This window comes from Dermacentor variabilis, chromosome 5 (genome assembly GCF_050947875.1).
Source record: "Dermacentor variabilis isolate Ectoservices chromosome 5, ASM5094787v1, whole genome shotgun sequence".
Taxonomy (NCBI): domain Eukaryota; kingdom Metazoa; phylum Arthropoda; class Arachnida; order Ixodida; family Ixodidae; genus Dermacentor; species Dermacentor variabilis.
In genome coordinates, this window is record NC_134572.1 from 129,042,802 (window position 1) to 129,067,825 (window position 25,024).

At 44.9% G+C, this 25,024-nt stretch overlaps 1 protein-coding gene across 3 annotated transcripts in view; it reads right to left on the reverse strand.

The window, feature by feature from the left end:
* Positions 1–25,024, reverse strand: part of LOC142581968 (neprilysin-1-like) — a 55,520-nt gene that overhangs the window by 4,764 nt on the left and 25,732 nt on the right. Inside the window, exons 6-11 of one of the 3 annotated variants that reach the window (XM_075691401.1) lie at positions 23,494–23,670; positions 20,774–20,915; positions 18,675–18,773; positions 17,650–17,940; positions 13,643–13,840; positions 11,721–11,947 (exon numbers count right to left, since the gene is read on the reverse strand). In XM_075691401.1, the coding sequence (XP_075547516.1) occupies positions 11,721–11,947; positions 13,643–13,840; positions 17,650–17,940; positions 18,675–18,773; positions 20,774–20,915; positions 23,494–23,670 (1,134 nt within the window). The remainder of the gene's footprint in view (positions 1–11,720; positions 11,948–13,642; positions 13,841–17,649; positions 17,941–18,674; positions 18,774–20,773; positions 20,916–23,493; positions 23,671–25,024) is intronic. The other 2 variants (XM_075691402.1, XM_075691403.1) reach the window with 2 other exon arrangements.

The following is a 25,024-nucleotide window of genomic DNA, read 5'->3' on the forward strand; positions in this document are numbered from 1 at the left end:
ATTGACTAGTTGCCTTTACCCAAAAAAAAGTTCACGTAGTCGTGATGCCTGCGGCAGAAGGGATATTCGACATCTTCCGCCAAGGGCGTGAGTTGTGACGCTGGCTAACACTCCCAGGGTTAGTTCTAATAGATAAATATAAATACCCCATAAGGTGAATGAGAAAACGGCGCCGGGGTAGCTGAATTGGTAACACCATTGTATGCGTAATGCGGAGGCGTGGGTTCGCATCCCACCTGCGGCCAGTTGTAGTTTCAAAGACTTTCATTCTTATTTATTTATCATTTCTTTAATTCAGTTAGGAACTGCAGATCATATCCCTTACGCTGTCCTTGGTGTCATTGTTTGTTGCTTTTTTACTGTATGACTATATACATAGAAACGCTAGGCAATGAAGTTAAAACCCTTGAAAGAATTCACAGGATAGGTACCCGCACAAGTAACCGAGACCACCCGATCATCCGTAGATTGTTTGATTACGCCGAAAAAAAACCAAAATCTTATAGTGCTGCTACAAACTGAAAGACACACCATTAACTGTTTCCGAAGATTTTTCTAAAAGAATAAGGGAAATGTGCACGCACTTGTGGCATTCAGCGGTAAGTGGAAGGGCAAACGGAGCAAAAGTGAGGCTAACATTCGACAAACTGAGAATCGATGAAAAAGTGTATACTTGGGACTAAGTGAAGAATATTATGAGTGAATTACCGCAGAAAGTAAGTCATTCAAAACAGTGCCTTTCCACTTCGACTTCGCTGAAATCCTCTAAAAAAAAGTTTCAAAATGACAGCCCACCACCAAAACTCTACGAATCCTTTCCCTAAATGCTCAAAGTATTTGATCAATTAGAGAACCTAATCCTGTCATATCAACCTCACATTTTAGTAATAACAGAAACGTGGCTTAACCCTGGTGAATGTGATTCTGAAGTTATTCCTCCTTTATACAAACTGTTCCGTAAAGACACAGGACCAAGAGGCGGTGGTGTCGCGATAGCAATTAAAAATAATATAAAATCCTTAGAACTTGATGGCATTCCCGACCATGAAAGTTTTGGTGCAAGATAACATATTGTAACAAAAACATAACTGTAGGGGGCGTTTATCGGCCCCCAAATGCAGCACCTGACTTCATCGATCAGATTCATGATTGCCTTTCAAAATACACTAATTATAAATAAACTTATTATTGCCCGAGATTTTAACCTTCCCGGTATGGACTGTAACAACCGCTCACATGACGGCCGTGATGTCGCAAGTTCAGAATCAGTGCTAGACGTGGCGTTTACGTTTTCGCTGAACCATATGACAACTGATAAGACCCGTATTACTTCAACATCATCATCTTCACTTGACTTAGTTCTTATAAGTAGTACATTAGAAGGATCTTCCGTGTCCATCGAGAATGGCATTTCAGACCGCAAAGCGCTTATTCTAACCTGTCCTATTTCAACCACGCGAAAATATAAAAAACCACAACCTACATACCTTAAGAATTATACACACGCCAATGATCCTGCTGTACTAGGCTTCCTAGAACGCCAGTTTCATACATTCAGTGAACTAACAAATGTACAAGAACTCTGGACGCGTTTTAGAAATACTGTTAAGTATTGCGAAGACATCTTCATTCCAAATAAATAGAAACGCATTAACCGAGAATACCCGTGGATAACACGCCAAATAATCCAACTAAAAAGAAAATAAAACGACGGCGGAAAAAGGGTACCAAGTGCACGTTAGACGATCTTATCGGTACATTAAAACAAAAAATATCGGAAGCAAAAGCCCGTTTCTTTGACACTACATTACCTTCGTTTATGGCGCATGACCCTCACAAATTCTGGCGATATTTTTCAGATGAACGAGAAAAAATAACGCAAATCAAAATCTCGGATCATGTTATTCAGGATCCTGAATAACTCCTTTCAGACAGTTTTTACGAAACATGCTACAAAGGCAGCTTTAACACCTTACGATGTCAGAATACCAATGGAAGAATTAACTGTAAGTGAAGAGTTTCTATTGCATAAGCTTGATCTTAAAAAATTTACCGGTCCCGATCACATTTCTAACTCATTCTTAAGTCGATACGCAAGCTGGACATCGAAGTATCTATTTAAAATATTCACTCTTTCGCTTCAAACATCAGTGTTACCAGACGATTGGCGCAAGGCTGCAATAATTCCAATACATAAATCGGACTCGAAATTAGATTTAAACAACTACCGCCCAGTGTCATTAACAAGCTCATACTGCAAACTAATGGGACACGTAATATTTAAGGCCATAATAACTCACCTAGAAACAAACAAACTTCTATATAAACAACAACACGGTTTCCGATCAAGCCTGTCAACTATAACCCAACTAGCTGAGTTAACTCATGACATAGCTAACGTACTTAATAATGATGGCCAACTAGATGCAGTTTTTTTTTTAGACTTTTCTAAAGCGTTCGACGTAGGTACGCACCAGGATTTACTCACAATATTATCAGTTTTTGGTATTAGTAATAAAATAATATCCTGGATGAACAGTTTTTTAACCAATATTTAACAGAGCATTGCAATCGATAACCATCTTTCACAACCACTCGATGTCTACTCCGGAGTGCCTCAAGGATCGGTTCTGGCACCACTTTTGTTCTTGATGTACATTAACGACATCCAGTTTTCCATTAAAAACTCAATTCAGATGCGCCTGATTGCTGATGACTGTGTCGCGTACACAGTCGTACACAACTCAGACAACCAGATAGAGCTTCACAATTCACTGCAAACAATTTACTATTGGTGCAACACTTGGGGCGTAAAACTGAACACAAAAACACATTACATGTCTTTCACAAATAAGAAACTCCCGATTGACTTTACATATTCAATCGGAAGGTCAATAATCAACAAAAGCGACCAGGTAAAATACCTAGGCATTAAACTCACGCCTAAATTTAACTGGGAGCCTCATATCTCGACCACGTGTCAAAAAGCCGTATAGGCAAACTATCGTTTTTTAAAAAGGAAACTGCGCGCAGCACCACCACACCTCAAACTAAATGCGTACAAAACACTAATAAGACCATGCCTAGAATACGGTGATCTAATCTGGAGCCCTCATCAAAAATGCCTTATAAATAAAATAGAACGCATACGAAAATTAGCAATTGGGCTTGTATATTCAGATTACAAGAGGCAGTCCAGTATCTCAGGTCTGCTGGCAAGGGCAAAGCTAAAATCCCTCTCGCAGAGAAGGACAATTTCGCGACTAAAATTCATCTATCAATTATACCATGGTCATTTCCAGATAACGCGTTCTCAATACCTGCAAGATCCTCCAAAACGCTCAACCAGACTAAATCATTCCAAAACAATCTATCTTCCCCCAAGTCGTGTTAATGTTCACAAACACTCCCTTTTTCCGTCGGCCATTTCCCAGTGGAACAAGTTAACTAACGATATCGTGTGTTGCAATAACATCGACTCTTTTATTAACCGGATTCAGTGTATTGACTTTACACCATGATTTTTTATCATTGCATTTCTGTATCACTCCTGCACGGGCCGTGAAGGGCCTGCAGTACATTTAAATAAAGAAAAGATACACACACGCAATAGGTAATGACAGTTTAGAGAGAGCATCAGGGAAATTATTATAGTATTTAACTGAAGTACAGAAATGGCAAAAAGATTCAATGAAAGCGGATGAAAAAAAGAACTGGCCGCAAGTAGGATACGAACCCACGTCCTCGCTTTACGCGTCAGATGCTCAATTTTTTTAATTGCCCTCGGCAGACAGCACAATTCTACACCATGGGCTAGTCCACTCGAAGAGAGGGACATTACTTGCACAATAATTTAAAATTAATACTCCAATAATTAACAAAAAATTATAACTAATTTTTAATTTATGTACCTTACAGCACATATTCTAATTAACAATTTCTAGCGGGTGAGAGTGCAAAATATATCCACTTGAAAAGAATTGTGTGGATGACACCATTTACAATATATGCGCCATCAAACTTGCGGTAACAAATGCACTGCCGTTCCAATCCCTTTCTTAACAAAACGTCGACTTATGCATTGAAACACAAAAATAACTGGAACGCCAATCCATTTCTCCGCAAAGTTTGGGAATTATATATCTAAACTGGTGTCATCCCGAGAATTCTTTCAAAGGCTACCCACCTCATGAACTCCTCGGCTAGAAGTTCTAAATTGCAATATGTGCCATAATGTAATTAGATGTTATTTGTATATTTTGGTAATTATTCGATTATATATTTCATTCATTATGCAAGTAATGTCCGCCTCTTCGAGTAGACCAGCTCATGCAAAGAATGAGGCTATCTGCCACAGGCAACCTTAAAAGATTTTTGAAAATGTTCGTGGAACAACCTGGTATATATAAACACTGGAGATCAGTTGCAACAAATGATTAAGGACCTTACCAGAGAAAGTGGAAAAGTGGGTTTGAAGATTAACATGCAGAAGACAAAGGTTATCCTCAATACCATAGCAAGGAAGCAATAATTCATGATCACCAGTCAGCCCCTAGAGTCTGTACAGGAGTTCGTTGATCTGGGTTATTTGCTCACAGGGAACTCTGATCATGAGAAGGAAATGTACAGAAGAATAAAAAATGGCAGGAGTGCATAGCGCCGGCATTACCAAATACTGACTGCAAACTTACCACTGCCGTTGAAAAAAGAAGTGTACAATCATTGCATTCTACCGGTGCCAACATACGGGGCAGAAACTTGGAGGTTAACAGAGAAGGTCGAGAAAAAGGAAAGTTCCTCAGTGGGCTAGTTGGTTCGACATAATTAACAATGTTGCGCAATGCGACGCGGACGAGAAGGTTTCTCTCGCTTAAGTACATTTTCCTTCGTCACTTTGCGCAACAATGGTGTCAATTATTACGAGAACAAGTCAAGGAGCAAGCAAAGAGCGATACGACGATAAATATTAGGCGTAACGTTAAGAGACAGGAAGAGAGCGCTGTGGATCAGAGCAAACGGGGATAGCCGATATTCTAGCTGACATTAGGAGAAAAAAAATGGAGCTGGGCAGGCCATGCAATGTGTAGGGTAGATGGCCGGTTGACCATTAGGGTTGCAGAATGTGTGCGAAGGGAAGGGAAGCGCAGTCGAGCTCGGCAGACATTTTGGTGAGGTGATAAAATGAAGAAATTTGCAGTGCAAGTTGGAATCAGCTAGCGTAAGACAGAGGTAATCGGAGATCGCTGGGAAAGGTCTTGCTCCTGGTTGTGGACAAAGAAAATTATGATGGTGATTATGATGATGATGATGATGTACTGCAATGGACAGTGGTCTGCTCCGGACCACCATAGGTTGCACTTCGGTTCTCGAAAAGGCAGGACGTGTGTCGAGTGAGCTCCTGAACAACACTTGGATGTGTGGTGAACGCAGTTTAAGTCATGAAACCTCAAAGAGAAGCGGCGCAATGTTAACCAATTTCTCTCGCATTTACCGTTAATCAGCACAGAATCTTCTTTCTCTGGCCTATTCGTAGTGCGTTCTGGCAAGTGTCTACAAATCATCAACCCGTCCATGTTCGCTCTCTATTAATTGTGCTTTTTTAGGTAACAGTTGGAGCCGGGTGTTACTGAAGTTAATGCTCGTAAGATCAGGCACCGGCCTATCTTTATAACGGATATGTAATTCGCGAGAGCTGTTGAATAATGATGACCAGTTTTTACAAATGAAGTCATTATGACTCTACAGATGCTTCTACCTTTTTTTAAGCTCTGCCTAGTGCTACCAATCTCTGGAATATACTCTCGAATAACGTCGCTCCCCAATACAACCGCGGCACATTTCGCAGTCGTCTCGTCAAAGAATATTTTGCCCTCGCAACCCTCCAGTCTTTTCGTGCCTGTATTTCTTCCTGTGCCTTTCCATATCTCCATCAGTCATCTTCATTGATATGGTAGTACTCGGTTCTTGCGTATGCTACGTTTGTAAGTTTATTTCTCTAATCAAATTATGAGTGCGTTCACACGACTTTCATTATCTGTAAACCTGTAGGCTAGCGCAAATGGCAGAGTTTAATTTTTATGTACCCCTGTTTTCTTTTTCTGCCTTCTTTGGCTTTGCACTCTGCCACTACATTGTAGTAATTGAACGATTGTTATTGTTATTGTCACGTTTGTACGCCTGCCATCTAGCGGAATGATTTTCGTGTAATATTTACTATTATGTACCCATGAGTACTTTCTCATGCTTTTAGTTTTGGTTTTACACTTTCTTGTGTCGACTCTTTTGATCTTGCGTGTTATTCCGCTGTGCGAATAAAGCTTTTGTAACGTTTATGTTTCTCGTTTTTCGTTAACACTTGTTTTGTGTTGACGTAAGTGTAGTTTCCCCGTTACGTATTGCCCCCCCCCCCCGAAGTTATGTGAAGTATTCAATAACAAATATATAAATTTGTCAACTCCGTTTTGAGGTGCGCTACAACCACGGAGAGTGACCGCAGCGGCATTTACCTTTATGTAAGACTGACGCAGGCAGTACACTCGCTTTGCGTACTGAAACATCGACGAGGAGTCGGTGGTGTGAACAGTTCCGCTAATGGGGTCCAGGCGTATGCTATTCACGTCGTAGCCGTGCATGACCTCGTGACCAACGATCTGCGCATATCATCGGTAGAGCACGCATTTGTATACACATTACCATTATGGCTCCTTGAGTTCTCACACGTAGACACGCGAGAGCTCAATAAAAAAAATCACAGTTTCGCCCAAAAGGTTAAGCACTGATTGCGATAGCAAATTAGTAGGAAGCTATACTTTGTAAAGTTAGTAGTTTTATCGACCGTGCAAATTTGTAAACATTCGCTTATTAACTAAACTAACAAGTGCGGTGTCACGCGCTCACAGGCGAACATGAAAACATCACACTCGATGACCGCGGACACTCGCTGTGAAAACGCTAGCGTGAGGAAGCGCGGCAGCAGCAGCGAGCAAAGTGACCTTTGTGCTGCCTATCGCTTTAACGCAAACTGAGCGGCGAGAACCCAGCACACACAAAGCTATGAGACGTCGGCAACCTAGACTCTCTCCCCATCGCGGATCGCCTTCAAGATAGGTCCCGCGGGGCCGCGCCATACGTAGTTGCCGCCGGAATAGAACGCCCCCTCCCCTTCCCTCCCCCCGGTGCCTCGCGCGACGGAAGACGGCGCGCTTCCTCGCCGCTTTCCTCCCTCGCGCAGACGAGATTGAGTCACCATCGTCGGCTCATCCTCGCACGCTTTCACTCGCACATATAGCATACGACGCGCGGGGATGATATTATCGGCCTTGGATTTAATACGGAACATCATGTCGATGGCGGCGACGACGACGGTGGAAATGCACCTGGAGTGTCCATATAATCGATATCGCAATAAAACAAAATTTCATTTGTAGAAAAAAAAATTTTTCGCATTTTTGAAGCGCACTTCCCTTTTCAGGAGACCTTCTCACCCAACGTGCGCGAGTCACGCATGTGCCGTCGATAGCGGGACAGAATGACGGCGGCAACGCCAACGGCGGGAAATGCACCTCTAGTGGCAACTCCAGAATCCGTTACTTGTACTGGCAACACTGTCCAAATAAAGATGGCTACGACATCCAGGTTCACGGCCGTAGGTCGCTCTAACGGCGGCTCTTTCGTTTGGTGCTGTGCTCAAGTTGCTCGTTTGTGGCGCAGAATCTAGGTGGTTTATCAAAGCCGAGAGGGCCCTTGCTGCCGATTACCTTAATCTGACCGGTCTCAAGAATTTCAGCGACGAAGCCGCGGAAATCGTCGCGCTGTGCGTACAAACGTCCGGGCTGTCTAGTGAACCGCATCAGTGTTCTTTAAAAACAAAAAGCCTTGTAAGCGAGCCGGAGGTTGAAAAAGGGAAGTGTTTGGGCGTAGTGGGCCTCCGAAAGGTGCAAGCACTTGTTCGCGGCGTTGCTCCATCGCTACAGACGATAGTTGACTGTTTTCGACCTTTATAGGTAACTCCGCACTGTCAGTCATATCACAGTATATCACAACGCGTCCCACAGTATATAGGAAATAACATTCACCGTCCGTTCAGAAGGTAAATGCGGATATTGCGCACTGATAGAACGAGGCCCAAAGATTTTAGGTTACCTAGTCGGTGTGTCTTGGGATAAAAACAAATCAGATTTCTGTTTGTGAGCATGGGTGCACCTTTCTTTGCATAGTTAGCTGATCCGCGTCTGATGACGTTGTCACGTCTGATGACGATGACGTCTGATGAAGATAGTCAGCGTCTGATGTCTGGAACTTGTTCGTGCTAACAGTTCACAGTGTTCCGAGGTATATGCTCCAAGCTTGGGAAACCGCAGACACCTGCCGCTCGTAGGAATTCTCAAAGCCCAGATAAACGTGAGAAGTAAATACTAACCAATCATATCGAGTTGGCGCTTCTTTCAACAGGTTTCCGAAATTTATCGAAGGTTTTCTTTTTATCAATCTCACTTTCATTAGTGCAAGTGCACGACTCGGGAACGACTCAACCAGTTGTAATAGAATTCGGCTGTTTGCACAGTGTCGGATTGCAAACTAGCGGCGCTATGGCCAGGCCGAACGCTCCAAAGCTGAAACAAGCAGTTTTTTGAAGTCGCTTCTAAATTTAGTGCGAGCAAATAACTGACAACTCACTGCGCTGAATGGGAAAGCACTATATTTTGCTAACACCACTAAACTGAAACATGCTATCAAAACGATAGGTCACCTCGCCGCATAACATGTGTCAGGATCAACTTCAAACCTTCCGAGCTAGTTATCGTTCCTGCTACCGGTACCTGCGGACAAAAGTACATTAACGGGAATATTCCTGATGCTTAAGGGATTAGTAACACTAATGCTGCGGCAGAAAACTAACCTAACCAAACCAAATGAACCTTAAGCACACTTCAATACAACGGGTGGACTTCGTGGATAGTACTTTAACAGAGGTACTCTCCGCGATGTGAAACGCCAGCAACAGATTTAAAATATATAAAAAGAAAGCAATGGTCTATTCGCCGGGAATTAAGTCATCCCGAGTGAAGTGTTTCTTAAAATCATCCTTGTGTCAGTCACCTCTTTCCTAATGTGCAAGTTTCTTATTCATGCCACACATTGTTACAGCGCACGCTTTAAAGTGTGAACCTGCGGCTGAACCTAGATCGGCTGATTTTTGGCGCTGCCGCTAGGGGGCGAGCATCTACTTGGAGTCGCGAATAGCGTCCGTAAGATTGCTACCGCAATAAAACACTTATTGGAGTTTTGAGGGGGAGCGACCGATGGATGCAAGCCAGGACTCTTCCGAATGCTTTCACTGCAAGTTCACCACGGTATTCTTACAGAAGCCCCATCTCCTGGGCGAATGTACGTAGCAGCTGATATCTGCTCAATAAAGTCCATGCATTTCATAAGAATGTCTCGCAATTATGCAGTCAACATACGATTTTTTTGTCTCAATTCAGGTAATGTAGCCAGTGGTGAAGTGTCACCATGTTTGCATTTATTTAAAGAACTGTTCTGGGGAGTGCTCCACAGGTAGCATTACATTTGCCCAGCCGCCACAGCCGGAGTGAGAAAATATTTATTCGGATGTCATTTTTTTTTCTCAGTTTGTAGCACTTGGTTCGGAAATTTCGCATTCCGAACAGTTAAATACACTTCAAGCAATGCGCCTACATAAAATACCATGATGATGATAAGAGGAAGAAGAAAAGACTAAGCACCGCAAGCTGGCAGATGGCATGCCACTGTCCCTATAAAACGGAAGCTTAAGCGGTCGACAATTGAGAATGACGAACGAGTAATTGTGATGCGAAAGGGTCAAATGGCTCACTGAGCGAAAAGGCCACCGTCCTTGCGTCGGCATTTGCAAAACGGCACCTAAATTCTTTTTAGCTGTGACGCCATGTTACGAGCGCGCCTCGACGGAAGGGCGGGCGAAAGGGTACACCAGCCAGGTGTTGCGCGAGGGGAGAGGGCATCGCCGCTTCGCTGGCATTCGGCGTTGGCACCGCAGGCTCCTGCTGCTGCTTGCTAGGCTCGGGTGGCACGTGCAGCTATGGTACATTACTCGCAACGCAGTGCTCGAGAGCGTTCAATTGGGCATTAACGCTTTCGCATTCACAACTCATAAGAAGTGCTTAGGTATCCTCGGATATTTTCTTCAATCAACGGTAAACCTGAGCTGACTATTAGCAAACGTCAACGACCTTGCAGTAACGGGCGGCACCATCTCCCTTGGACCTTCATTTGCAATTCTTTTTTTATCGTTGTGCTAGAATACTTTACGATGTTTCTCGAATTTCTTCCAATTTTGCGAGAAGCTTAAGAAAAAACTTGCCGGGGTTTGAGCGGCCAGAACTAGGATATGAATATGAGGCACCACGTAGCGGTGGACACAAGATTATTATCAACCACCTAGGCCTTTTTAACATGCACGCAATACATAGCACACGGGCCTATTTGCATTTCGCCCCATCCAAATGCCACCGCCACGGTCGAGATTCGATCCCGCGCCCGCGAGCTTAGCAGCGCAACGCCACTAAGTCACCCCGGCAGGTGAAAACAAGCTTCTTCGCGGTATCTCTTACACTTATATACGAAAGTGAACGGGTAGCCTATTCACATGAATAAGAACAGCGGTTCTTAACCCGTCCGTGCTATTCACGCCTTGCTAGGCAATGGCTGCTGCCAGCGCACAATTCCGCACTTAGTTCCGCGTTGCTGATTTACGTCGAAAGGAACCAGAGGCGTTCCTGAAATGGCAAAAAAAAAAACAATGAGAACGATGCGCGTAAGTTAAGTTCTGGCACCATTTTTCATCCACAAACTCGTACGGTAATCACAGATTCCGCCTTTTATGTAAAAAAAAATGGGCTCCAATCCACGCTGCGAAAGTAGTTGGCCAGCGAAGTTGTGGTATCACCTGATAAAATATACCAATGCGGCGTAACCTTGAACTGGGTCCTGCCGAGCCTGTGAACGACGCCGTTATGTACATTAATGTTGCTGTTCGTTTCGGTTGCCCATCGTATTCGCGCTGCTCTTCGGAAGTCCTAACTATGCGTGGCTTCTCCATGGTGCTATCTCAACACAAATGATATCATTTGATAGGTGGGTTCTCCTTTTGCATATAAAAGTGTAGTTACGTCACCCCTTGCTTCGTGTGCTACAGCTGCCGCTTCACGGTAACTGCAGATTATGCAACCGTAATCTTTACCGGGAAACGCTTGCGGCTAACGCTATGCGCGATGGTCAGCTTTCTGGTTCTTTTTTGCCTTTCCACCACACGATCCGCGCAGCACCTGTCGCGGATGCACGGAGGCGGACGCCATCTGGTGGTGCTGTAAGGAACACCGCGGCACACGCGGCGCGCGCCTCCCGCTGTGATTGGTTGAATTTTTGCCCACGGATACGACAAACGCATTGGGGGGCTAGACGTATGCAGCTGCGCTGTAAAAGTGATTAACTTTACGGTTTATTACTTTCGACAACATGGCTGCACCGCGGTACGAAAAGCAAGTCGGTGCTCTAGGCAAGGATATAGACACGGCATTCGTAGCTCTGCTGCCAGTTATCTGAAAATGCTACATAGCGACAGACGCGTAATGACGTTATCTGCGTAAGTATTCATGAGCACCGACTCTGCGTATCCCGACTTCAGTGTTTCGGTCGCTTTCATCCGTGCAAGTGCGTACTTGACCGAGGCCTCCATAGTTGAGGGCGGCCGTCCCAAGGGCGAAGAAAAACGGCGGCTGCACGATGCCGGCCTGGATAGTCATCGTGTTCAGCATCTCGTTGTAGAAGGCGTTGACTTCACCCGACGTGAAGTTCACCGTGTCGTTTCGGAAGAGGCGCAGCGTCATCAGTCGGTGCGCCTCTAACCATGGGGTGAAGAAATTAGCGCCGGCGTCCGGAAAATCAGCTGCGGCGGCGCGGAAAGAAAAGCGGCATCGACTATGGTTGGAGTTTGACGGCATTAGCGATCTGTCTGTATTTTGCAAATGACAATACACGTCAAAGACCGTGCTTTCCAAGGAGCTCACATCATCATCGGCTTGCGCACCGCCGTTATTTGGAGGGATCTGCCAATCAGCGCGACGAAGAAAAAAAGACAAGAATGGAAATCGAAGTGGATAATCAGCGAACAAGCAGAAGCTGCCTGCATTTATAGAGTATTTTTGCGAAAGCATTGTAAATGCACAGGGTAGACGTGGCCTCCCCACTCCTAAACCACCTTATATACAAAAACAAATTAACTCAAATAAAATAAATGAAGGAAACAATATAGAGACAAGGGCAAGAGAAGCCTTACCCTGCTTTGTAAAGGCTGTAAAAGGGAGATATAAACTCTCTACTAAAATTAGTTAAAATTTGAAGCAACATAATGAAAAAATCTTGTCCTCAGCAGCGAAACGCCAAAACCACTAAATCGGTGCGGTGGGTTTAAGTTGAATAAAGCACTTCAAGAAACAAGAAACAAATGAAACAAAAGTGAATAGCTCACTTCATCTTATCAAGAAGTTACCAGGGCCGATGCTACAAGCATCGTTGATGTCAGTCCGTTTTGGGGCGGTAGACTTCTTTGAAATGCCTAGCGCGACGTGGCCATTGTCACGGTCTGTTCTGCATTTTTCCAAGCATGCTGAATACGTGAAAGACTCGACGCGGCGTGGTGCACAGTCGAGGCGATTGATCGGAGAAATGAACAGCCATATCTAGATACCTTTTCGCTCATTATAAATGACACGCGCGCATGCATGCATGCAAATTGTTCAATAAATAACTACGTACGCATGTGAGCAGTATGAGAGAGTTCGCGCAAAACTGCGCGATACAACGTGAACAACGGGAGACGCGGCAAGTTGGACCATGTTTGACCAAGCTTGAACAAATTTCACACCACAGTTTTACTTGAAGCTGATATGCACTAACTGGTCCAATACAACGTTTCATTGCCGTATTAGAGAGACCGTCAAGTTTATTTTATATGTAACGATCAATTGTACTCGTCGCGGATGATTACGTAGCTGTCTTGCTAATTTGCCCCCGGGAACTTTCCCGCCGGACATTCTGCCCAGTAAGACTAACTTATGTTCGCTATAGAATTTCATCCCCAGTCTTTCCGTAAAACAATGAACGGGGCTAGTTGGTGGACCTTCTTGATTGTATTGCGCTTAGTGTTGCATTAACAAAACTAATGGACGAACATAAGGAACAAAACGTGGACGTACGTGGCACACGTACATCCACGCTTTGCACACGTACGTATTTGAGCCACGTACGTCCACGTTTTGTTCCTTATGTTCGTTCATCAGTTCCGTCAGTGTAACACTAAGCGCAATGCAATCATGAATTTGCAGTCTTTACAATATGAGTAGTCTTGTTCTCAGCAACAATGCGTATTTTTAATATGCTCACGTGAGTTCTTGACTTCTGTTTCTAAGAAAAATGAACCTGAGATGCGAGAAAGAAGACGTGGCACATGCAGCAAAGTTACGGAAGCGTAATGGGCTGGGCATGGTCATTATGCAGGCCGTTCCTATTGCTTTGTTGGGTTCGTAAATCGGTAGCACGATTACCTACTCATGCCGTCGTAACGTTCGCTACCAATGCTCACCGAAAAATGCTTCCATATGACGGACGGTGTCGATATCCTTGGGGTAGCCAATGAGGAGCCCCATTTTGGAGGCCTTTTTGATGCTCAAGCTCCGCATCCAGCCCTCCATCCAAGGCACATTTTGGACCTTATCGAGCAGGACTTGCATTACGTTCAGAGCGAGCACAGTTGCCGCCTTGAGTGCAGATGATGGGACCACTGCGAAGGTGAGAAGGCTTTGGCTAAAGAAAAGTGTTGTTCATGGTAAAGCTGCAGCGCGCACGCAGGACGAGCGATACACGAATTTCACAAGCATGTAACTTGCGCGCGCTGCAGTCTTATCGTGAATAATTACCAACTCGCTCAGTTTTCAGTTTTCTTTCAAGCAGCTGCTCAGAAAGAGAGACATCAACTTTATTTTGCAAGCACCCCTTTGTCCGAGCCGTCGCCGCTGGTAACACTTTGTGTCGTAATTTGGCCTATTTTAGCGTGCTCATTTGTTGCGTTAAATGAAGGTCCGCGACGTCTAAACCACAGAGAAACTACTGGTGAGGTTCACAGCATCCTAACAAAGTTATTATGATAGCCTTTCTACAGCAAGTGCCGGTTTCGTTTCTGCCGTGACGCGGCGTCATGACGCAGAAGGTAGTCCGTATGAGCGAGTGCTTCAATTCGGGGGAGATCGGGGGGGGGGGGCAGCCCTCCCCCCATCGGTAGGTCAACTGTTAGGTGAAACGGCTCTGGTTCAGCGAAACGGCTCTGATTGGTTGTGCGTGGTGTGATGCGCGCGCCTATGCACCTGGAATCCTCGCTGATAAATCGCGCTCCGGCGCAGCTGTCACCTCGTCAAACCGCACCTTTCCCGCAGCTTCCCTGCTCTTGGAGAAACTGGGTTCTTGCGTGACCAGACCACCACCGAAACTTGTGAGCCAATACAATCTTAGCTTGAAAACAGGAAAGCAGGTATTTTCTTATAGCTGCATGCATTTCTCCGAGGCACTGCACATGACCGTCACTATCCTTCTTCGGCTAAGATTCTTGGCGCAGCGTAATGTTACATGAGCCACTTGAGCATGAAGCCACCTGCTCGTGAATTAGTGAAAGTTCACCTTGGTTTCTTTAGGTTACCAGTTCGTTTTCATTCGTTTAGTTATGCATTATGAGTGCTATGATATAACAAAGACGCATGCATTTTGTCGACTTTCGTAAGTAAGCAGGTGCGAAACCATAAAATATATTGTTGTAGTGGCTACGGTGGTCCATGACGCAACTGATGTTCTTTGTTGCAGCTAGACTTGTTAGCTTTGAGTTCATACAAGTCCAAATCTCTGCCTCTCGTGTTAAACGTTTGACAGAAAAAAAGGAACGTGTTCTCGCGTACATCGTGTTGGTTATTGTGTATTATATATATATATATATATATATATATATATATATATATATATATATATATATATATATGTATGTATATATATATATATATATATATATATGAGCGTATGCGTGTGCATGATTGCGTTGGAGTACATGACCGGGGTTGTTGGAGAAGTATGGGAGAGGCCTTTGCCCTGCAGTGGGCGTAACCAGGCTGATGATGATGATGATGATGATGATGATGATGATGATGATGATGATGATGATGATGATGATGATGATGATGATGATGATGATTATGCGAGTGCGCACTATAGTTGTCGGCGCCCAGTGAGGGCCCCCTCTAATGAAGGGAGATTTCAAGCCCTGGTAGGAGCAGCGAATTACGAGGATTTGACACTTGCCGCGGTACGCGCGTTCATCTGCTATGCTGCTACACCGGCCCTCACAAATAGTAGCAGCATATCAGACTCACCTCACCTCTTCCCACGTCACCACACACCACCATCATGACACCACGGCACAGTAGAAACGAAGCCGAAACAGGCTGTAGAAATGCTATTATGTTAAAATATTTAGAACGTTCTGAGATTTGCCGGTGGTCAATTACCACAAAAGCAAATTGAATACTCAACAATGTAATGTCAGTACTTTTTGAAATGTGCTGTACAAGAAGTTCAAGGGGCCGAGGTTTTCTGGAGAAGCGACTCCGCTCACTGACCGAGAACTTTACGAAGAAATGCAAATTTCGGCCCACCACGCTCAAAAGCGTGTTTCGACTGAAAATTCAACGACTCTGTTGAGTAGACGACTGCGCACGAGTAGCAGAGTGGCTCAGTGACTGTGTTTCAGTAACACTTAACGATGCTACGGAGCTATAACTTCGTAGTGAGGAATCTTCAACGTGCACTGCAAAGTGTCCGGATGTTGGAAATATCATCTTTCACTCTTCCTCAGCAAAAAAAAAGGCACGCACAAACGTACGCATTTGGGCTGGTTGGTTCATGACATGAATAGGGAAAAACAGTGCAATGAACAGGAGGCCGGAAAGAAAGAAATTTCAGTTATATGTTTGTAAAGGTAGGTTCTGTGTTCTGAGTATTGGAACACGAATATGGAAGATTCCTTTGCGTCGTTGGCCCCTAGGTGGCGAAATTTTCACACCTTGGTAACACTAAAAGGTACTGATTTCCAAATGAAATACTGTTGGAAATCAAGAAAGGAAGAGTGGCTTATTACTCTCTTACGCACGCATTTTACTTGGCTGCGCTGCTGCTTTGTTTTCTGCCATAACAAACGGGCTAATGAAGTTTGACGACCTCGCGCATGTGATTTTTTTATAATATTAATTTTTCTGTGACTGGTGACTAAGCATTAGAAAGCACTCAATGTTAAGAGTCTAGTGCCTCAGCAAACAACGGGACTCTCATATAATCGCGAGGCTGGGTCGATTCACTCCACCAGAATATTTGCCTGTGGGATAAAGACTGACTGACAGGCTTGTTGGTTCACGATTACCGGGAAAAGAAGAACGGAACTGTTAGACGGCACGAACCTGGAAGTGGGTTATCTGTCTCTGCCTTGATAGCTCGCGTGCATCAAATAGCCCGCACCATCGGAGACTTCGAAGGTGCATGTTTGTGTTCTCTTCCGCCAATGTCTAGATTGACATGTGCTTTAATTTGGTGACTGTCCGGCGAAGACGGAGAAAGGGCTGTCTACGCCCTGAATTGTGTAACACAGGTAAAGTTGCTCAAGGAGTTCGTTACTGTTCCACAAGGAGTTCCCCATCATCCCGAAAACAGGATATGTAGGGAAAGTAATGCGACTCATTTTCTTATCACATGCAGAGGAATTGGGAGGGCTGGGCCTCTGGTAACAACCGTTTCTGGTAGGTGTTAGCTGAACGATCCGACGCAGCTCAGTCACTTCTTAGCCTTTACGTAGGACGGAGCGCATGAAAAGCGAACAGTTGTTTCAACGTTGCGTCACGGTTCGAAATGCTGCGCAGAGTCGGTCACCAATACGTCATGCACATTACGTCATGCAAAGGAGCGATACATTTCATTGTAAAGAATGCATTAAAACAAACCAATAAACTTTCGCTGCGCCAAAAGGACCCACACACTAGAAAATACGCTGAAACCCACTACATTGCCCTGACGTGCGGTCACTCTCGTTCCAGCTCTTAATTGGAAAAAATTTGGCCTCCGTTTTCCACACTAGTAATTAGCCCTTTTTCTCTGCCAAATGAATATAAATTTAGCAGAAGTACTTGTTTGTTTCAAATGATGTAGTCTGCCATTTAGTTAACCTTCAGACATGTAAAAAAATATTCTGAGGTCTTAGGTGCGAAAACCAAGATACGATTATGAGGCAGGTCGTAGTGGGGACTCCGGATCGATTTTGATCCCCTAGAGTTCTTTAACGGCCCCCCAATGCATGGCAAACTGGCGTTTTTCGCATAAAATGCAAAACGCACCAGCGAAAACGAGACAAACGCGGAGGCATCACGACATCACAAGGCGATCGCAGTACGCCTTGTGATCATTTCGATGTTTCCCTCTCTATCCTTCCATTGCTGTGTGGCACCATATGCAAACCATTACGAAGAAGCAACTAGTCCAACACTACGTCGACATTTGCACACTCACGGCGGCGGAGGTAGCTGCTCATGACGGCCGCTTCCATGATCCCGCTCACAGTCACGAGGCAGGCCTGCTCGAATTGCCGGCCTTGCACAGTCGCCATGACGGCACCGCTGGAAAGTGGCAGAAGCTGTCGAACGAGTCTCCAGGACAGCACCAGCCGCGCATCGTCGCGGCGGATGTCCCCGTTAGCCACGAGCAGCTTGGCCACCTCCGTCGAGTTTCCCAGCACCAATAGAGCGTCGGATTCGCCGTACGCGCCGCCCGTGTACTTCGCGATGAGTCTCCGCCACTCGTCTGAAAAAGCGCACGTATTAGGTGCGGTGAGACGGTGAAAAATCGTACGGTAGACTTACAATTAGACGAGTAATGACCATGGCCGTGCACTTATAGTTGGGTTGACTGTTGGGCTAGTTGGTCGTCCATATTTGAAGTAGTGGCTTAGCGCAAATAAAAACCACGGACACAAGGAAGACAGACAAGGACAAGGCGCTTGTCCTTGTCTGTCTTCCTTGTGTCCGTGGTTTTTATTTACGCTAAGCCACTACTTATAGTTGGGCTGTCTATAAAACATCAAATTAAAAAAAGCACATTTCACTTTTTAAAAATATTTTTGTCTATTTTACAAATGCACCATATTTCTTTCGTATGATACAGAGTGTAAAGAAAATATTACCAAAAAATAACATTGGGTCCATCTGATCTCTTTATTCATCTCGCCCTGGCATTATTCGTGACTATGGAGTACAATGCTAATTTAACATCACACTCGAACAACCTGGGTAAAAAATGTCTTCTGCACTGTTAAGACACAAGTTCACTTCGTTCATCTCGAACTCTTTGTCAGGCGAAGGTCGCAATATTGCAATTACTGTATTTTTTCTTTCTTTTTTTTTTCCTGTGGGGATACAGATTCCCTAGTTGCTCTCCACAGGTACGTTGGCTCCATCCACGCACGCAACCTCGTGCGCGGGTTTAAAGTCGAAAGTTCGCCTATTCTGCCCTAGGTGGACGATCACCGACTGGCTTACCCTTGGAAACGACGCCTCCAGTCAACGTGCCGAATTCGCCAACGGTCGTAACCTCCCCGTTGCTCGGCACATTTTTCAGCTTGCGGATCAACGTCAGCACTGATATGAAATGAAAAAAAAAAAAAAAGAACTGCGGCTGATGCAACGCACCTCGTTGAAATCTACATTCAACGAAGCTTCGTTTAAATGCATAAGCAATGCAGAAAGCTGCGTTAGTTTCCGTTTTCTTTTTTTCGTTGTTGTCTTTTTGCAACGTCAGTGCACGGTGAAAGCGGATGCCCTCGCCCAAACCACACCATCCAAATCTCAAGCTGTACAACCGCCGCCCCTTCGCATCTGCTCGCGCGCATGCGCATATGCCCTCACGCATCCCTGCTACGCAGTGTGATGCATGCGGCGATCGGCTCAAAGAGTTAGTTGGCGTTGGCACGACAGAAGTATGCGCGCGAGCTTTTTTGTGCATGAGTAGCGTGTGGAACACGCGCATGGACGTCAGGAATGCCCACGTAGGGTCTGCGAGGCAGCACCCAACTGGAAGTTCTGACGTACACGCGCGATGCCCTAAAGCGCATGATTGCAACGCCAGATCGCTTTCGTGAGCTTGACGGTTTGGTGTCAGTGATAGTCTCCTTGAAGGCCTTTGAAATCAGTGCAACCTAGCCAAATGACGTCCTCCTAATGTTTATCACCAAGTGACCTGCTTTGAACGTGCGTACGATTGTTGCTGAAATAGTAATAAAGGGAACAGAAAGTGATCGTGGACTAACGGTTAGTGCATTGGGCTCCTGCGGTGGGGGACCGAGGTTCGATGCCACCATCGGGTACGTAACCTTTTATTAACTACGAGCTATCCTGGAAGTCAGCAGCAGCACTCAGCATCCACGGTCGAAAATATCCGAAACAGTTCGCAAAGGAACCTTTGCTATAAAAAAGAGCAAGACTTAGTACATAAATGTCGCAGGAATAATCGGGATCCTTGTTTTTTTTACATTATTCTAATGTATTCTCCATACTTGACTTGTGACGTTAGCGTATGCCGCAGGCCCAGGTTTTCGAATAAAGCCGTGTCCCATCTAACTGGTTTCGTTCAGTATGTTTACCCAACTACGTACTAAACGTTGCATTCAAAGAAGATTGACCGGTTCGTCTAGTTGGTACTACAATAATTTTGTGGCCAATAGCGTTTATTCGGAAATAGTTCAAAAGGACAATAGACAAAGACGAAATGCCCGACTGCATGGTGTAGGATGGGCACAGAAATGGTCCCAATGCTCATTATAACGTAAATGAACAAGGTCTTGTAGGATAAGGAGTAGCACTACACCTCCTACAAAACATGGCCTTGTGGACTACTTTTTGCAGTTATTTTCTTTGTTAGAAAAGTCCAGAAACTAATGTAAAAGAGGAATCGACAAACTAGTCGCTATTTCTTGTTTTTGTTAATGTCGTTTCTTTAATATGTATTAATAGTGCTTGAGAACTAGAATTTGCAGAGATTAGTTTGTCTCAAGATTTTCGAGCAGCTCTCTTTGCCATTACATGTTCTTGTGAATGATTTCACTTGTTTAATTAGAAGGTTTGTGTCCAAAAGGAGACCAGTACTTGAGTTTATCGTTTCTAAAGCTTACCAAAATATTCATAACTTTGGGCTGCCGTACAACAAAACCACCGGCATCTCTTCGATTTTCGCGCCAGGCAGCAGCCTGTATTTGTCAGCGGTTTTGATGGCTAAAAAAAAATAACCCCCGATTTTTATTCCGCAAATTTAAAAAATAACATAAAACACAGAAACGAAGGAGCCCATATACACACTGCCAGCCCTATACAATTCTATGGGATGATACCAGCTGATTGCATATACGGCTTGCGGGCCACACGTACAAGTTTTTTCCGGTATGCTCTCATCGGCAATTGGTGGCTAATATTGCTCCGAATTATATTATTACTGATGTCTGATGCCACGCGTTGTTGGTTTTCGGAACCATCGTTGTTTCATATTTCCTGCAGCAAATTCATGTGCGTTTTTCCTTTTTTTTTTTTTTCAATAACCCTTGCTGAAGCGTGCAACGCAGGTTTACCAAGGGAAAAAAAAAACGTACGCTTTGCTTCGGCGACCGCGATGTGACCGGCTAGCTGAACGATGTCCAGGTTTGAGTCGTACTCGTGTAGAAAGTAGGCGTAGACATCAAAGTCGACAGCTGCATTTTTCAACCATGGCACGTAGTCTTTGTCTGTATCCATCTGCAGTAAAAGTGACGCCATCGCGAGACGTTACATTTTGAAGTGCAGCTAAACATTGTCTAGCGATGTCCCCATATTACTCGCAGATTTTCGCGGTGGTCATGCGGTTCTGGTTTCAGAAACAGCAGAACTCGGGCACTGCACCACTTCCACACTCTAGAAAAGGTTCAATTACATATGTGCTCTATTTCCTTTTAATATTATTTTCTGTTTATTGACTGCACGGAGAAAATTTACTAGGAAAAAAAGAAGAGGATACAACAGTAAAGTGTACACATTATGGTAAGTTCCTGATCATACAAGTTCAACTAAATCTAGCAAAATACAAGGTATAGAATATATAGACAATCGATTTCAGTTAACTTCTCAGTATACACTACAATACAACACGCATCTACACAGACACAAAACCGTACAAGTATAGTCAAATTCCTACGTTTGAAATGTTTGTTAAAGTTGCGCAAAATTTTGAATGGTTAGCAGCTGATACTGCCGAGCCGGGAAGGTGATTGCAGTCACCTGAGATGCGGGAGGAAAGACAACTGACAGCCTCTGGTTTATCGCAACCTAGTTCCGGCATTGTGAGGACGGTGTAATTAGCCTCCAATTAAATAAAGATACACTCAGTGATCGAAATTGCTTGATAAGCGCGACAATTCGCGAAGGTTTGCTATAAGGATTAGTCGCAGCGACCTTTTTATTTCGGCTATGCTTGCCGTACGGCGATATTTATTGAGAACGAAAGAAGTAGAGTTCTTTTAAACGATTTCAAGAGAGTAAACTAAGTTATAGGGGACTCGCATGAGACCGCCAGCCTTGTATTGCCGTGAGGCGACGAAGTTTTTTTATTATTTTAATTTTTTTGCCGCCATTGTGAGGAACAGACACGGGTGGACGGTAGTACAGCTGCTCGACTTGCACAAAGCACGTTTGTATGTTTTAACGCGATAGCGTTTAGGAGCTCGTGTCGCAGAAAAGCCGGTGTCGTCGGCGTCGGTGTTGGTGTCGGCGTCCGCGGCGTTAGCCGTGAGCGATAAATCACGGCAGGCACTTCATAAATAAAAAATTGGAGGACGCTTAAGCTTCGCCTTCAAGAGTGGAACGCGACAGCGTTCCCGTCGACCCGCTAAGGGGTATTGGGCTACGGCGCAGCGACTACGCACCCCGTATCGGACGCGGTGAGCGTCGAGCAACGCAGCGTTCGGCGCGACAACGAAATGTGCGCCTGAGCAAGCGACGCACGCCTGAGCCTTAGCAACAGCTCGTTTCTAAGGAAACACCGCGTTCACTAGAGGCGCTTATGTACCGCTTTGAAGCATCGAACTCGTGGCTCAGTGGTAACGTCTCCGTCTCACACTCCGGAGACCCTGGTTCGATTCCCACCCAGCCCATCTTGGAAGTTGCTTTTTATTTATGAAGTACCTGCCGTGATTTATCGCTCACGGCCAACGCCGCGGACGCCGACGACACCAGCTTTTCTGCGACACGAGCTCCTTAACGCTGTCGCGTTAAAAAGCAACTTCCAAGATGGGCTGGGTGGGAATCGAACCAGGGTCTCCGGAGTGTGAGGCGGAGACGTTACCACTGAGCCACGAGTTCGATGCTTCGAAGCGGTACAAAAGCGCCTCTAGTGAACGCGGTGTTGCCTTAGAAACGAGCTATATACTCCGACGTAGCGCGCGCGCGCGTCGAACTCCGCGACGCCACGCTGGAGAAAAAAATTGGAGGACGCTTAAGCTTCGCCTTCAAGAGTGGAACGCGACAGCGTTCCCGTCGACCCGCCAAGGGGTGTAAGACAATGGGCTACGGCGCAGCGACTACGCGCCCCGGACGCGGTGAGCGTCGAGCAACGCAGCGTTCGGCGCGACAACGAAATGTGCGCCTGAGCAAGCGACGCACGCCTGAGCCTCAGAAACAGCTCGTTTCTGGTGGTCCGCCCACTTGGTGGTCCGAGGAGCGCGGCCACGCGCGCCGTGTTACCTCTAACAGTGGCCGCGCCTGTACATCTAAAGAAAAGGAGATAAATGACCACTAAAAACAGGTGCATCTTGCGAGATCCTACTGTCTTGTGGAAAAGCCTACAATGGACAGACTGGCAAGCAGCCTGCGTCAGCACAATAATACCTTAAAGGTAACGCTTACCTCCCATCTTTAAGCACACTGTATAAGCCTGTGGTTGTAAGCCTTTTTTCGATAGGACTGTGATAGTCGTCAAGCACAAAGAGAAAAAAATTTCGTGAACTTGCAGAAGGCTTTCGCAAACAGATAATGTCTGATGATCGCGTATGGGAGGCGTCTATCCCTTTGTTAAATTGTGAGATGCGAACGCATGGTGATCTCTTTCATTGACTTAATGACATGCGCACGCAGATTGAGTCCCCTTTTTTGTTTTCTTCTTATTCAACTTTAGTTATTAGGTGGCGCTCGTCCTAAGTAGTTCCTTCTTGTATTGCCGTCGTTTTCCGCGCCGATTAAAACTGCACCTCGGATCCAGACCTTAGTCCGTTCCCGTGTATTTAGACAGGCGCCTCTCGAAGTTTATGACCTTCCGTGTTCCTTTGAAAGGGGTCAGACGTACGGTCAAAATTTTCTTTGCTTGCCACTTCAGGGTTATGCATCCGAACTTGACGTAGGTCGGAAAGCCGTACTCGAAGCCCAGCCTCACGATCCTCTCGGCGATGTTGAAGTTGGGATCGGGCGGCATGTTGGACAGGTCGAGTCCGACTATGTCGAGGAACGACTTCAGTGCAGGCACCTGAATTAACATCGTCGTCGTGGCGATGCAGGTCACTCACTGATGCAAATCACTCTGCCTATTCACTTTATCTCGTAAAGTTACCTATGCCTATGATGATCCCGCTGCTTCTTTTTTTTTTCACAAATACCCCTAAGTTCTTCTGCACATCTCCATTGCTGACCAGTTAATGCAACGCTTTATCAACTCGGCTAACCATTTCACAAAACTTTCTTCCCCTTGGGCATTTCGGCACAACTAGTTTGCCATACTCACAATAATAAGTGTTCCTATGGTTCAAGTTGTTGATTTATTTCAGCCTCGTTCTGCGATATACTAACTTCTTGGTCTAGAGCAACCACTCCGGAACGGCGTTGGTCCTGGGTTTGATCTCTAAACAAGGACGATTTTTTTTTAGCTGTTAAGGCCCTCTTTCTGAGAAATACTTCCTTTTTTGTAACTTAATGCTAAGTCGGGCAGATGACAATATTTCACTTTAAGTCTACACAGTAGTTGGCCGAAGAATAGGCCAAAGCTGGGCGAAACAAGTTTGAATGAAGCTTAGTATTTCATGCAACTTCCGTATTAGAACTTGTAAGCATACTTCTTTCATGAGGAGATATTCTGCGTAAATACCTAATTATGAAACGAACGAAAGAAACGTCAAAATAGAGTGAACAACATTTTAGACCAACAAATTTAACAAGTTCGTTACGGACGATGCCGTGGACGTATTCTGTGAATTATTCATGTGTGCTTATCATAATAAGTCCACTAAGCAGTATCTTCGACATATAGATCGATCAAAAAGGTGCCCTTCGTACTCGCGTACCTGAGCCGTGGCTCGAATTTAAGTGCTTTAGTGGTTGTGTTTATTGTTACAAGGACATCGAAAGGCGAAGAAATTTCGGAGCTTATATATACAGATGGTGACATTAGTTCTAGCGAGGGAGCCGCTTACGACGTTTATAAGCTTCATCGCGCTCGCGAGCTACGGTGGTAGGAAATAACTCTGAGAAAACAAAACATTAGTAAGGGACCTCCAAAACACGCTTCTTTACCAAGACACAGCCCCGGTTTGCGCCAATACACTATGCCTTTGCATCGTATCCAACGTGTTCTACAAACCTTGTACTGACATAGTGGCCGTACAGCTAACAATTAAAAGCTTGTTAATTATATATTAGGCACAATAATTACTTATTTATCATCTTCAGGCATCAAACAATTACCTGTGCATTGAACCTTGAGTATCATCCCATTTATTTCATCTTCGGAATATTGAAAAGCATAACACTACGGAACGGATTAAGAATTTTCACTCATTCTGCTAGTTTCGTCAAGGGTACAGATTGCGGACGCTATAAGAGAGCTC